At 36.6% G+C, this 12,903-nt stretch overlaps 1 protein-coding gene across 14 annotated transcripts in view; it reads right to left on the reverse strand.

Moving 5' to 3' along the window:
- The window catches only part of LOC118279619 (paired amphipathic helix protein Sin3b), a 45,554-nt gene that overhangs the window by 25,473 nt on the left and 7,178 nt on the right, over positions 1-12,903 (reverse strand). For 7 of the 14 annotated variants that reach the window (XM_050702500.1, XM_050702488.1, XM_050702498.1 and 4 more), the window contains exon 2: positions 7,149-7,258. In XM_050702500.1, coding sequence (XP_050558457.1) covers positions 7,149-7,223 — 75 coding nt within the window. In that variant the 5' untranslated portion in view covers positions 7,224-7,258. Of the gene's footprint in view, positions 1-7,148; positions 7,259-9,360; positions 9,608-10,878; positions 11,236-12,903 lie in introns of those variants that run through there. The other 7 variants (XM_050702499.1, XM_050702494.1, XM_050702491.1 and 4 more) reach the window with 3 other exon arrangements.

Genomic DNA, 12,903 nt, shown 5'->3' on the forward strand with positions numbered 1-12,903 from the left:
TAATTAGAACTTTATTCAAAACTGCTTCATTACACAATTACACATTTCCCGCATATTTGTTCCTTATATTCCATTTTTCTCCTAAACATTAACCGCCGTACTCAGAGTCATTTAATGGTTACTTAACCCAGTCCTTAGCAGTTGTTTTCGGAACAAAATGGTGACTAAAGAATAGTTTAAGTAATCACTAAATATCTCTGAGTGTGGCGGCAAATGCATAAAACTTTGCGTTAAATAACACAAGACAATACCGGAATATCGCATTACAGCTCCTATCTATCAGAAAAAACAAATGTTTAAAAAAATATCAGTGTTTACAGCGCGCAGGTAAAATCGAGCAAGGCCGGCTCTGAATAACAAGTATATTCAAGTGAACGTTGGCGTTTGGCTATAAATAAACCCACTGACTCATTGCTCATGTCTTATTGGCATACAACCGTGTTTTCACGCAAATATATTGTTTATAAATTCGCGCATTTTCGCCGACATTTTAGACAGGTCTCTGTGATGATGTTAAAAACATGGTCTTTCTGTTAAAAGCATGGTTCCACCTTCAAAGACGTAGACAGATGATACTTAGAGAGTTTAAGTCTTTAGAAAACTGTTAAAGGCAAATCCTCTGCTAACATCGGTCACCGGTGACCCTCCCATGGCGCTAACCGTGCTAAAACCTATAAGCGCATCATCATGCAATCAGCCATACTCTGTCCACTGCCTCACACAGTCCTCCCCGAATGACTACGCATCGCGAGGCATCCAGCAACTCTCTGCGACCTTTATCAGGTCTATCCTATAATCCGGAGCTGCGGCCTGATCAGGATTTGCCTACCTAGATGGTTTACTGGGGCTCCGGCTCGAAAAGCAGGAGTAGGAACGGGGTGGTTCTTAGTCAGTAACAGTCTGACACTCCCTCTTACCTCACCCAAGGCGGGAGAAGTCATAAGATGATTTGCTCCACTCAAAAAGAAAAAATATCAGGTCTATCCTACTTACGAATGGACTTTAAGTTAGTCGTAGAAAAACTGAACGTTTAACAAAAATAAATAAAAACATCTTACAAAAATAATAAAAATAACATTCACTCGTTACTATTTGACCCGAATATTTCAGGTAAATTGGCACAAATATATGAGGAATGTCAGTGCCAACATTTTTATTATTATACTCAAGCTATTATTATTTATTTACTAATGCTTTGTTTTCATTGACTTGTAACATTAAATAGTGGTTTATAATTAGACGCTATTTCGCGTGGGAATAGGTCCTATTTGAGTAGGACGGTGGTGGAATAAATAGCCTATGTTTAATTGTGGTAAATATATTGATAAGCACACCACATGTTCCCAGCCCTTATCCTGTGCACTAGGCAGGCTGTGACATTGAAGCTTAGCGTGCTATGGACATGAACAAGTAGGATCCCAACAAATTAATTAATCAGGAAGAAAAACAAATATAAGCGTCTTTCTTTGTTTGTTACTCGATGCGATGCGATATTCGTGATTGTATAAGAGCGATTTTAAAGATTTGTGTACTCCTAAACCAGCGTATGAATGTTAGGGAAGCGGAAAGCTAAAGAAGCGCAGTAGGTGGCACTCTGTAGTTTCTGTATTTTTCATTTTTTTTGGAATAAGCCGGTAAACGAGCAGACGGATCACCTGATGGTAAGCAATCGGCACCGCTATAGACACCCGAAACACTAGAGGCGTTACAAGTGCGTTGCCGGCCTTTTGGGAGTTAGGTGTTTAAGGGTTGTTGGGGAATCGGGTATTCGAAAGGGACCTTGTTTATACCGATGTATGAATACGTTGGAAGTTAAAGAAGTATGTAAAAAAATAGGTGGCGCTCTATAGTTTCTGTATACCTCCATAGGACGAATGCCTAGTTTATATGCCATGTACGTATAAGTATAAAATAGTGATGTGCATAATTGTAAACAAGTAGAGGTTATCGACACGCTATCGATATATCGACCTCGAGGTGCAAACAGCTTGTTTGTTTTGCTACACTTATCATATTATTAGTACACTTTAATTGGACAAGGAATTTGTATTTTGTAATTTTATTTTGTAGGTTGCCATGGTTTCTTTGTGATTGTATTTATTTTATTAGTTTTTGAAATGTCGGATATCAATTAATTCTCTAATAATGACTATGTAAATAGTAATAGCCGGCCTCATCTAACTATTTGAAATATTGACGTGTAAAAGTGTTATTTTATGACCTATTTACAGAAATAAATATCATTTATCATTAATATTATTGACAGAACAATATATATATACATTTTTTATTACCCTGAGATCCAAGATTTTTGATTGCAAAAGTCTGAATAGTAAAGAGTTATTCCTGAGGTATTAGGTTTACCCAGAGCTGCGGACTAAGTACGGGTTGGTTTTTAGTTAGTAAGAGTCTGGACACTCCCTATCGCCAACGCGATAAAATTGCGGGAATAAAATTGCAAATGGAGGGAATTAATCCAAGGGAGAAGCCATTGAATTATTTCCCCTTAAAAAAGCCCCTAGGTGTACGAAACTATTTGTCGTGGTAAAATAATTATTCAGCAGACTCTCCAGCCAATGCTGGTGTCTTTTACAAGACTACTGAGATGCCTATGTCCAGTAGTGGACTAAAATTGGCTGATGATGTTGCTTCGTAATAAAATTGTTTTAACATTTTCGGCACACCGCAAGCAACGTAGTACTTTGCGATGCTTCCAATGCTTAGTTTAATATACCCCCTTGTACGCAGTTGTCAGTCCTATTGGCTAGGTCAGCAACGGGATGGGGGGGATTTTCACATGATAATACATACATACATACATAACCTCACGCCTATCTCCCATGAGGGGTAGGCAGAGTCAATAGAACGCTAATTGCTACGATTCTTACACACCTCTTTCGCTTCATCAATTACAGTCATCAGTCTTTTAATGTATGCTCGGCAGTTTACATGATAAATCTACAAAAACAAGCTGAACAGTAAACTAGCTTCTGCCAGTGGCTTTGTTCACGTTACCCATGTAAAACGCGACACAATCATACAAGAACTTATTATTTTTCTTTTAATTTATAATTTAATATTTCATCTACCATGTTGGTACGGTAAGTTGAGCTCTATTTATTACGTAGAAGGTATTTAATTGCAATTACATAAACAAAATGACGTTGCTATCGAATTAATTCGTTATAGTCAACATTTTTAACTTGAAACTTGGTTAAAATATCATATTGTTTTGTTTGTTTGTAAAGAGCTTACTATGTGTAATAGTAGTTGATGAGAACAGGGTTTGGACACCATTATTACTAAAAATATCAAGCTTTTTATTCCATGACGATGTATAAATAGGTGCTACTATGATAATATAAATTTTAAATTTACTTGCTGCGGACTACCCAATAAGTTACCGGGGCTTCGTTTCTAAGAACAGGCGTAAGAACTGGGGTGGTTTTTGGTCAGTAAGAGTCTGACACTCTCTCTCGCCTCGCCCAGGACGGGGGAAGAAGAATGATAAGGAGATAACCCCTCAAAAAACCTAAATTTACGTATGCAGCTTGATCACGTAACTCTTCGAGGTAGCTACACTAGTTTCAAGTCACGATAGGAACCTATAGTACTATAGTAAGGAGTAGAATGTACGACAAACATACAACCGTATAACATAATCGATTTAAATACATCTCATGATCGTTCATGAGTGAAAGAAAGAGCGAGGAAACTCCATGATTACACCTTTTCCTGTTACACACTTCCTAATAAATTTTGCCAGTTTTTAACATCCTAAATACTGAAGTATTTATAATCATTAAGGAACAGCGGAAAACCGCAAACTTACTATGAAGTTTCCAGTGTCATTGCACCCAATTCTTGTCGCCAAGGATAGTCACACAACGTGGTCAGAATAGACGTATTTTTGGTACGTTTCCAATTTATCTGTATAACAGGTTACATATGGAAACTGCTGTATATGACGCTTTAACTGACGTACTTAGTTTTAAGTCAATGAGCTGGTTATTTCTGGTACAGAGTCGTGTGATGACAGTTGGGTAGAATATATTAGTCACCAGAACTAGTCTTCGCGTCTTAAGATCCGACTAATGCACGCTACACAGCTTACAATTTTACTGTGCAATTTTAATCGTAGGTCTATACAGTCTAGGTGTTTTTTTATATAGCTATGCTACGAAAGTGTGATAGCTAAACTGTGAAACTATGTCACCGTTTCCACTGATACTAAGCTATGAAGCTGTGCGAGGAAGATGCGCAGCTTGAGTATGCGTTGTATCGATAGTAGGAAGCCATCCATAGCACACATCCATGGCACGCATCTTTCTATATAAAAAACATAGCTTAGCCGAGTCCGTTTCCATCAGTACTAAGCTATGTGTACCAATGAACATGAAGAGGCTTATAGTCCAACAGTGGACTGTCACGGGCTATTGACTGCAGTTTCTACACTTCTGAGGTGGGTATAAAAATTCAATAATATTGATACTGTTTTTAATCTATTTATTATTGTTGTATGCATTATCTATTATCGGCATCACAATAACCTACACTGATGATAGCTATCGATCGTATATTAAAGTGAAATGCATTGTTTTTTATTAATCATTTCACCTATTTTATCTCTGACGCGCATTTTGATATTATTGTATCAGTTATTGACGAATATGTTTTCCTATTAAAATAACTACATTGACATAAAAATACTCGTAATATCACATTTGTTCAATTCTACGAAGGGATGAGCACAGCTGTTTTTCCAGTTATTTTTAAAGTGCTATTGTAATAACAAGGGGTAGATCTTCTATTGTTAAATATTAAATGCAATTTCATTGTAAAGGGCAAAAAGTGGTCAAATTCAACCCACTTTTTATGAAAGGTTTTTTTATGGTATAAGCCGGTAAACGAGCAGACGGATCACCTGATGGTAAGCAATCGCCGCCGTCCATAGACACCCGAAACACCAGAGGCGTTAAAAGAGCGTTGCCGGCCTTTTGGGGATTAGGGTTAGGCTCTAGGTACTTACCTAGGGCACCCTCTAGGTCTGATCCGGAGCTGCGGACTACCTAGCGGGTTTACCGGGACTCCGGCTCGAAAAGCAGGAGAAGGAACGGGGTGGTTTTTAGTCAGTAAGAGTTTGACACTCCCTCTCGCCTTGCCCAAGGCGGGAGAAGTCATTGGATGATTTTCCCCCTCAAAAAAAAGGGCACCCTCTAGGTATAATCCCCTCTGTGTTATGATGTGATAAACTTTTAACTCATAATAGAGTTTCAACAATCTAATTTGTAGTTCCTTGCCGATGGTGCATAAATCAATTTTCCTAAGGCCTACATAGAGAGAATCCATTTTCCTCTTTAATAATTTACTCGGCTTGCAGCGACCTAGTTTCCAGGCGGCAGCACCGTTACTACTGTAAAATATGTATGTATAAATCCTAGTATTGATCGCTGACTATAATGACCAATAGGGCACTTTCCAAGCTTGCAGCTATCTCGTCAATATTTTGTTGATGCATATTTTGATGGGATTAATCACAAAATCGAATTGTTTTAGACAATTCCTGTTTTTATTTTCAATTTAGTATGATTTTAAATAATGCCGATTAACAACTGTATTCGATCTTTTTTGTTGTAGGAAACAATCATATATTTATGTAATTGCAATGCTATTCACGAATATAATCCCTGAACGTGGCTTGAAACTAGTAGACTTCGTAGTCACACAGCACGTGACAAAAGGTGCTTTTCCACCAGAGATGTGCTATGTAGCTATGCTGCGTAAATGTAATGGGTAGCTAAGCTATGAAACTATCTCTGTCTGCTATTATCGATACATCGCTTACTCAAGCTGCGCATCTTCCTTACACAGCTACATAGCTTAGTATCGGTCACATAGTTTCACAGCTTAGCTATTACATCTTCGTAGCTTAGCTACATAGCACATCTCTGGTGGAAAAGCATCTAAAACCGTTAACAGAATAAATTGAACTTTCTATTCTTTTATTATCTTTGTATTTTAGTTATTAAGTGAAACAGGTACTCTTCCACATATCCTATCTAACTTTAATCTTCTTACAACACATTAAAAATCAACAGCTTATTCATAGCCGCTTAGTTTTTATGATTTCATGAAAAAATCTCAACATCCATACCGAAGGAAACTATTCATTACATAATGTACGGCGCAAAAGAACATAAAAAAGGCATATAGATACTCTAGCATCCGCCATTTTGTTACTCCTTTGTACCAAGATGAAAAAAACGTAATTGAAGTGTTTACAGTACGGTTTTTTGTTACAATATTATGTACACATAGCATTTCTATTTAAATTATAATATCGTTCAGTGGATTTTGAAAGTTATTTAAAAGAACTTTTACAGGAAAACGTGATAATTGTTTATCGACATTTAAAGACAAGATTATGAATCAATTTTATGCCACAAATTATTTGTTTTTTACTCTCATTTCTTGTTATAGTTCAATCTTATTGACATTTAAACTTTCTCCAATGAATTTCTCAGTGTTTTTTTTTCTACTTTATCGTATTTATTTAGAAAACCAACAGCATTACATGTATTTTACAATAGGTTATGTGAATTACAGATATTAAGGCTCATAATAGGTTTTCCATTTTACTAGAATTTGAGTATATGCAAACAGACTTAATAAAATTAATTAAATAACATCAAGAACAAACAATGACTCATTTAATCAGTTACAAAGACTTAGATTTTAGAATCAAATCTTTGCCAATATGGTGCAATGAGAGTATCAAGATAGCTATGTTTTTATTGATTAAGAGATGCACAGAGCCTCTAGATGCAGTTTGTTACAAACTGGTGGATCTAGAAGGCATCAAAGCCGGCCTAACCTAATACTGAAATGTTACTTGATATGTACTTAAGCCTTTAACTGCCATCAGAAAACTGTTGAAGGCAAATCCTCCACTAACGTAGGTCACTGGTAACCTATGTGGCAGTTAACATGCTATTTCTGTCATTTCACAAAGACTTTATAGGGCAGAACTACTTTTGAGAGTGACTTAAAGTTTGTGTGATGTTCGAGTATTTGAACATAAGTTCAACAATAGACGTCTTGTGGTCGATATGATGATGATGATGATAAATAAAGAACTAAAGGCTTACCTGAGCTTGATTCTGGGGAGGCAGGGGCGCGGGCTCATCAGGCCCGAGCCGCGGGACTCCTGTCCGTTTCATCATAACAGATGATCAGTGATTTCCCATCACACGATCACCTGGAATTAGAGAGAAATTACATTATTAATAACATGTTTCAGAGATATTTTAGCGATTGATTATTTAACATAATAATATACATAGGCCTATGTCAAATAGACATTTCGATACTGACATAAGTACTTGACTAAGAGGTTTATTTTTTTTAAGTTGTGTCTTCTAGTTAATGCTAATAATGATAGGTATTTTAAAGATATGGTAGAAGAGAAGACCATCTTACCCCCATACTCAGAGTCATTTAATGGTTACTTAACCCAGTCCTTAGGAATAGTTTTCAGAACAAAATCCATACTAAGGAATAGTTTAAGTAATCATTAAATGTCTCAGAGTGTGGCAGTTAATCATTTAACCTCTTGTATGTAAGCATGACACATTGTGTCTCTTGTGAATCTGCATTCGGACATAGCAAGAGTTAAATAATAAGTAGGTAAGTGTAAAGTGTAAATTCTAACAGACTGCACAATCCCTACACTACATAATAACCTAACACATGAACATTAGCTCATGACTATACCAAAATACTTATATCACATTAGGACACTCAACCCCGCTACATCCTACTCAAAATATAGAAGAAACTTATATGAAAAATGTCTTGAATCATAACAGTCAAACATATTTCTGCTCCGCTGAATTAAATAAATAGGAAATGTGGATATGACATATATAGAGAGCAGTGACCTATTCAAATATATCTTGTTTCTATTTTAGTGCTTACATTTAGGATTAATGTAGGTAACCTAAAGATAGGTTTAGAGTATTTATGTCCTAGTTTTTATAGACCAGATGATGTGTATTAATTGAAAGAGTAACTATGGAGTTTCTTGCTTGTTCTTCTCCATTCAAAATTACACTTTGGAACAAGCACCTAGCTTCACTGACAGACAGACTGATTCAATTTAACATTTCGAAAGTGCCTAATTAAAGATTTATTTGAAATAAATGCTTTGAAATTATTATTAATCTAGATGGAATTGAATTCTAACTATTTATACTGAAATTTTTGGATTTAAAGGTTTGTAGAAGAAACTGGAGATAGAAAGGTTTAAGTTTTTGTATGTTTTGGAAGGCCTATCACCATATTTAAGGTGCAGTATGATTGTTATGCCTGACTGGTAGCCACTGGATGCGAAGAGCTGCATATTAAGCTCATTGGCATTCTGTCGAAGACTCCTATGTCCAGCAGTGGACAGAAGAGTTAGTAAAGATGATGAAACATTAAGACTTGTTATAAGTATCAAAGAATTTTGAAGTCTATTTGATTAGTTATACAATTTGCACATTAAGATCTTGATTTCAACATTACTGTGATTGTATTTTATCTGCGTGCATGATGTGCAATTGTTTTATTGCAACATAGAGCCCAAACATGTATTAAAGATGGTAATTTTGACATGATATTATAGTGTTTAAGTTATTTGTTTTAACATTTTCGGCACACCGCAAGCAACGTAGTACTTTGCGATGCTTCCAATGTTTAATTTAATATACCCCCTTGTACGCAGTTGTCAGTCCTATTGGCTAGGTCAGCAACGGGATGGGGGGGAATTAGGCAAAAAATATGCTATGCTAACAATCTATTAGCTTTTATTAAAATCTGATAAATATCCATATATTCTAATTTTTCTATCACTTAGGACCTCAAACAGTAACCGAGAAGCTAATTGAAGTCTTTTCTAACTCATGGGCGTGCCCTAAGCCCTATCTTACTCAAGTAACGACGCAATCACCAAAATTCACCACTTAAATCAATGGCTGATCAATTCTTCACGCGTGACAAAGACATAACGTCAATAAGATAAAGTTTTTGACGGAAACCAATATTTATATCGCACAAAACTAACCAAAAACTGAGATAAACTAATGACACTTGATAACTTCCGCGACTACTCCATTTTTCGAAGACATAACACGTAATAACGTCACAGTCACACACTGAAATAAGAAGCCGTATGACTGACCACGTGGTTATTACAGGATAATTTACGGTTTTAAATACAGGAAGAGAACACTCATAGTATAAAACCGATAAAATCAACGAGAGAACGCGTCCATATAGAGGTTATGCGCGGCAGATTGTAGATTTCATGTAGGTACTTACATGTGATTCGACTACCAAACTTCAATTCTTTCTTCTTTCTATATAAAAAGTGGCTTACAATCTGCTATAAAACTCACGAGTACTTTGTGATCGACATTTACAGCTCACTTTGACGAATCTAGTTCATCGATCCGTTAGTAGCTGAATAAAATAACAAGTGATGGTAATCACCGCGCGCCCGCCATTTTCATAAACGGAAACGAACTAACCACGGATGATGTTTTGTTTTTATTATTTTTTAATAATTTACGTGCGTTACGTTTAATGCTACGTTATAAATAAAGTTAAGAATTTTAATTACTACCCACATTTATGGAACTTTAATTGAAGCTGTTATGTAATATCTGTGTAACTAACTCACATTTTCTGAATGGGAAGCCTTTTTTTTAAGGTTTACCCTGACTTCAGTAAATATAATTTCATTATTTTAGTGAAATAATTATACCTTCATTAAACCTTTAATGACAATTTTTATAGAATCAACTAATCAAAACAGATGATACGCATTGCGCTCAAGAAGTAAAATGAGATGACGTCACATCCTGAATTTAAATCATCTGTATCGTTCCACTTTCTTAAAACCAACATTTTTAGCATTCCGTCCAGGGTCAGCAAAAAACGACATTGAATATTTCGCAAACATCAAGAAATAATCGAATTGTATTGGCCTACGTCAATACCCGAAATGTGCAACGTGACTAATATAACGTAGTACGGTGAATGTAAGTGTATAGCTTTTATAAACATATTACGCAACTAAAACACGAACATAAAGGTACTCGAAAGCTAGAGGCGAGGTACATTCGAATTTGGAATTTCGAATCTCCGGTCACAGCACCCACACAGGTTTCGTTCACAAACCGGTCCGGCAGCACCGACGATGACACAAACTCGTACTTATTTATAGCGGAAAACGTACACAAATCGATAACACCCTAGCTAGCTGCACAACAGCGACTGGGCGCTGCAAAATACCTAGTCGGACAGACTTTCGAGTGTGCCGAGTGCCGCGTACGGCGCAGGCAACCAAACACTGCCGATACCTACCTATCGAGAGTTATTACAAGTCCCGCCTTTTTACATGGCCACGTTTTGAAACCATCTATTTAGATATTGGACTCGCCTCTTTTCACGGTACAGTCACTCACGAAAATCTTTAGGTATTATTATTTCTACAATGAATCATAGCGAGCGGATCTCGTTTGAAGAAAAAGTTAAAGGTGGCTAAGGATAATCATCTTTCTGAATAGAGCGGTAAAGTCCGGTTTGCATCGGGCCGGAGGAAACGAGGACGGCGCGGCGGTATTCGTCACCGACGTAGAAAATGGCGACTAAATACCAACAATTACACAGCGCGACTCACCGAACGTCAATGCGAATCAATGTTACTCGAAGGAGATCAGAAGTCAACCCAGTTAACTGAACTACAAGATTTCAGCTCCTATCTATCTGTTGCAATTCAGATAACGATTGGCCTCGGTCGCGTCCAAATGAAAAAGTATCAAAACCACTACATACCGCTGAATGTTAAATGCAGACACGTCGATATCTTCAATTTCATGTAGAAAACGCCTTTTATAACTCAAAAAACTGTTTCGAGACAATGAATAAAGATAATAGCGCGTCACGGCTTGCTCCAAGCGAGCACATTCGTGCGCCTCCAAATAGCGCAACGGCGCAACTTTTTCGAGCGCGGCGTCAACACGGTCAGGTGGGCGAGGTTGCGACACTGCCATAGCGCTATCTCGCTCGCACACAACGCTATCTCTTTCGCACCCACGACACTGTCGGGCCGGGACCGGAGGGACGCAAGCGGAGCCCTTCCTCGGACAAACGTCGCGCACCGAGCTGCGCGGCCGACTGACTGCTCACAGCGCCTCCAACCGCGGCGGCCCGAGCGAGAATCGAGCTCGATCCACTACACGGAACGGCAACGTCGCCGTAGAAATAATAGCGAGCGAAACCGACTTGCAACGATATGAAATGCCACGAACCACCGCCGCGGCACTGGTGGACCAAAACAAAATCTCCTTTCTCTAAAATTATACAACAGTCGCTATTGAGAGCACACCCGGGCCACTCCGCGGCTATTTCCCGCCAAAAACAATGCAGAGATATCATCAAAATAGTTGCAAGGAAATGCATAACACGTTTGATGTATTGGAGGAATGGCGGGGCATAGTTTCCGATCATTAAACCTATGCCAGTATGGATTTTTGTGTTCTTATGTACATACATAGTTACGTGTAGCTTCAATCCGCATGTAGCGGCTTGACAACAGCTAGTATCGACGGGGAGAATACTAAATTCATTGCAGTGAATCAGATACATGGTAACAGCGAAGTAGCGAACTCGATACGGATCATGATGTAAAGACATTGTCTCATGATAGTTATGCTAAAAATGGTTATAAAACAAGAGAAGGGCGATGAAACGTTTTGTCCTATTGAGTAGGTATTTCAGTGGGTAGAATTTCTGGTTGATCCTTTAATAAATTCAGTTGTGAACTGAATATCAGTTTATTTCTTCAGTAATAACTCATATTATATTTTCTTATTAAGCCTATAATGTAAGGGGAATAAATAGGTCAATACACAAAAGAAACAAATTCCAAATGTGTGATGTTTTTTTATTAAAACAATGTTTTTCTAAGCTCTCTGCTCTATTGGTCAGCAAACCTAAAATCTCAGTTATTGTTATTAAAAAATGAATATAAAAAAACTAACTACAAATAATAAAAAAAACAAGAATCTAAATCTACTTCTAAAATAATTAAGCACATTAGAAAAAAACTTGATTAAAAAAGCGTAATTTAAATAATAAGTCGTTGGATACTATTTAGAATTACAACGCAGTTTCACGACAGAAACATGACCAAAAGATGTTGAAAAACAGAAAATATTAAAACTGAAATTACTGGATTTCAAAACCATTCCTGAAATACCAAAATTACTACCGACACGCGCCTAAATAATTTACTTGTAATAAAACAGAAAAAAGATCTACTAAAATATGCTGTATTCTACAAAACGGTTTCCATCTAGGTAGTCAAATTCAATACTTTTATCGAAATGTCAAAAACGTTATTTTTCTATAAATTTTGTATGAGATCGCAATTTATGACGTCATAATTTTTGCGTCAAATAGCACACTTTCTTCTCTAAAATTAGCTACAAAAATTAAATAAACAAGTATATCGTCAAATTAATAAATGAATGTACGATTATTTTGGGATGCTTATTTAATTTATTTATTGTAATATGTCATATTTATATTTCCTTAATTATTTTTATTTTTTGATTTAGCGCAAGTTAGCCGTATATAAACGTAATTCATCAAAAAAATGTTACATCTTATACACGTCTAACTTATGTTAGCGTAGTGTAGTATGGGAGGTCGTAGTGCATGATCAATCATCTGATGCATATTTCAATATTTTTATAAAGAACATGTACTTACTTACAAAAAGAATAGTCAATGTACCATTAATAAACTAATTAATACGTTAACACATAAGTATTTACTATGTAAAAGTCGCTAAGT

The sequence above is a fragment of the Spodoptera frugiperda genome, chromosome 22 (genome assembly GCF_023101765.2).
Source record: "Spodoptera frugiperda isolate SF20-4 chromosome 22, AGI-APGP_CSIRO_Sfru_2.0, whole genome shotgun sequence".
Lineage (NCBI taxonomy): Eukaryota > Metazoa > Arthropoda > Insecta > Lepidoptera > Noctuidae > Spodoptera > Spodoptera frugiperda.